The sequence below is a fragment of the Otolemur garnettii genome, unplaced genomic scaffold, assembly GCF_000181295.1.
Source record: "Otolemur garnettii isolate 467f Iridium unplaced genomic scaffold, OtoGar3 scaffold00218, whole genome shotgun sequence".
NCBI classification, from domain to species: Eukaryota; Metazoa; Chordata; class Mammalia; order Primates; family Galagidae; genus Otolemur; species Otolemur garnettii.
Window position 1 is genome coordinate 1,252,837 of NW_003852613.1, and position 2,843 is coordinate 1,255,679.

The window sequence follows — 2,843 nt, forward strand, 5'->3', positions numbered from 1 at the left end:
AAAAAAAAAAAAAAAAAAAGAAAATTCTCTGGCTAGGCCCACCGGCAAGAAAGGGTGGAGTGGGTCTGAGGGCCTAATACATGCTACGTACTCCCTACCTTGAATGTGAGGTGACAGGGCTCAGTCTATCACAGTAGGTGAAGGCAGAGAGGAGGCTTGCCAGAGGCCTGGCAGTACAGCAGGATGGAATGGTGCCTGAGAACTGTGGTTTCTCTCTGGGAGATGGGACAGGGTGACACTGCCCACGGACATGGAGGTGTGGGGTAGGACGCCAGGCTTCCTGGGGCGGCCATGGGAGGAGATCAGCAGGCAGGAAATGTGTCTAGGCAACACTCATGTGCAAGTGGAGACTGCTGGCTGATCCCCTCTCTACGACCAATAGACTCAGTTGGAAGGGGCGTGCAAGGAACCCACGCTGAACAGGACCCTGATGGGACCCCACACTCTTCCCCGCAGGAGGGGAGGGGAGACTCAGTCACAAGATATAGGGCAGCTTCTGGGACAGTTATGGTGGGGAACTGCATTTTCCAGGCTGCTGGTGTCTCAGAGCAGAAGGGCCTGCTTTAAAGATCCCCCGGCCACCTGCAGCTCCACTGGGGAGCAGTGACCCGACAGTCTTATCCTTCTCTTCTGAGGCTGCTGCTGATGCCACACAAGGGGACTGTTGAGGGGAGGCCTGTGCTGCCCGGCTGTGTCTACGAAGAGGGTGGCAAGCTGTGCTCTGGGCCACATAATTACATAAGTAAGGTCATCCTTAATTAGCCTTATCAGCAACAAAACCAACATTTGACCTGACTCATATTTTCCCACTGGTTCTCCGTAAAGGTAGGTGTGAAGTATTTCACTCAACAGGAGACCAAAATACTCAAAGAAGCGTATTTCAGTCCAGGCAGTTTGAGAAGCCACATACCAATTCCGAACTCCTCTTCTTGGGGAATATTTCAGGCCTAAGGAACAACCCAGAACGATTTTAGGAGTGCTCATGCTAAGAGCACACTGGGAGAAGGACTCTGCTTTGAAGCCATTCTCCTAGCAAGTGAGCGGACTCCAGGTCATCGCAGGCACCAGGGCTCTCCCACCTCTGGCTGTGCCACAGCAGTGCTGCCACATGGTGCTGGCCAGGCCTGCACCTCACCTGGCCCCTGGGGAGTCCTGTCTCTGTAGCTTCCCTGGGCCCTCCACCTCCATCACCTGGCAGAACCATGCCTTGGTGACATGGAGCCACGCCCTGTGGTAAAGATGGCACTGTACTGATGACATCACAGCTCTCTCTGCCTTGAGACTGATGCCTGGAGCAGAAACGGCCCTTCTCAGTACAGTTGGCGTGAGAGGGAGTTTGGGGGAAAGTGGCCAATTCATCAGCAGCTGACTTCAGGTTACTAACTTTATGCTGACATTGCTGCCAGACCACCAGCACAGCCAGCAGGTTGAGCAGCCCACACACTGCCACAAGCCTTCCACTGCACAGGCACCTGCAGGCCGTGTGCCCTCCCCAGACACGCTCACACAGACACCACCGAGAGGCTCTTACCTTGCCTCCTGCAGGACCACGCACAGCGAAGCAGAGGAGGGTGGCAGGCGTGGTGTTCCCCTCGACCTTGAACTCTGCGAAAGCAGCGGCATGGCCTTCTATGGGTTGTGAGACCTTCCTGTCCACAGAGTAGAGCTGCATTGCCCCAACCACACGGTTTTGCTGAGAGAAGATATTTCGCAATGAAAGGGAGAGAAAAGAGATGAACAGAAATAAACATGTTTCTAAAATGACAGTCTCATGTTGATTCATCTCCTCTAGTGGAAATTAAATCATCAGCTATTTAAGGGATGATACAACTCTGATGTAGAAAGATACAGCACATATCAGGGAAAAAATAAGACCATAAAAAGAAAGATGATTCTCATTCATTAAATGTGTGTGTGTGTATTTTTTCATAGTAAATAAGTCTTGGGCCTTTTTTATGGTGGGGGAACAGTCTTGCTCTATTGCCCAGGCTAGGGTGCTGTGGCATCAGCCTAGCTCACAGCCTCACAGCAACCTCAGATTCTAGGGTTCAAGCTATCCTCCTGCCTTAACCTCCTGCGTAGCTGGGACTACAGATGCCCACCATAATGCCTGGCTAATTTTTCTATTTTTAGCAGAGACAGGCTCTTGCTCCTGTTCAGGCTGGTCTTGAACTCCTGAGCTCAAGCGATCCACCTGCCTCAGCCTCCCAGAGTGCTGGGATCACGGGTGTGAGCCACCACACTCAGCCCAAGTCTGGTGTTTTTTTTTTTTTTTTAATCATTTGGGATTCACTAAGGGTACAAAAAATTAGATTATACTGATTGCACTTGTTAGGTAAAGTCCCTCTTATAATTGTGTCCTACCCCCAAGAGGTGTGCCAGACACTGTGACCCCCCCATCCGTATCTCTCCTCCCCTTCCCTGCTCCTCATTCCCCTGCTCCCACCTTGAACTGATTTGAGTTTTTCTCTTGTGCATTTTGGAGGTAAAAATTCTAAAACATTAACAGCAGTTAAGTCAGGGGGGTGAGATTATGGCCTATTTTGAAAATTATGTGTTCTGGCTTGGTGCCTGTAGCTCAGTAGCTAGTGTGCCAGCCACACACACCGGAGCTGGTGGGTTTGAATCCAGCCAGGGCCTGCCAAACAAAAATGACAAGTACAACCAGAAAAAAAAAAAAGAAAGAAAGAAGTAAAAAAAAAAAGAAAAAACCAGCCAATCATTGTGTGTACAGAGTTAAAAATTGTAACTAACACAGAGCCTGTTAAAAACAAAACAAAAAAACAACTGTTGCCTTTTTTCCTTGTATAAAAGAGAATTTATGACAAAAATTTAGCTGTGAG

At 49.6% G+C, this 2,843-nt stretch overlaps 1 protein-coding gene across 1 annotated transcript in view; it reads right to left on the bottom strand.

The window, feature by feature from the left end:
- Positions 1-2,843, bottom strand: part of CLTCL1 (clathrin heavy chain like 1) — a 141,502-nt gene that overhangs the window by 66,857 nt on the left and 71,802 nt on the right. Inside the window, 1 exon segment of the mRNA XM_012812677.2 lies at positions 1,532-1,693. Within this exon segment, the coding sequence (XP_012668131.1) occupies positions 1,532-1,693 (162 nt within the window).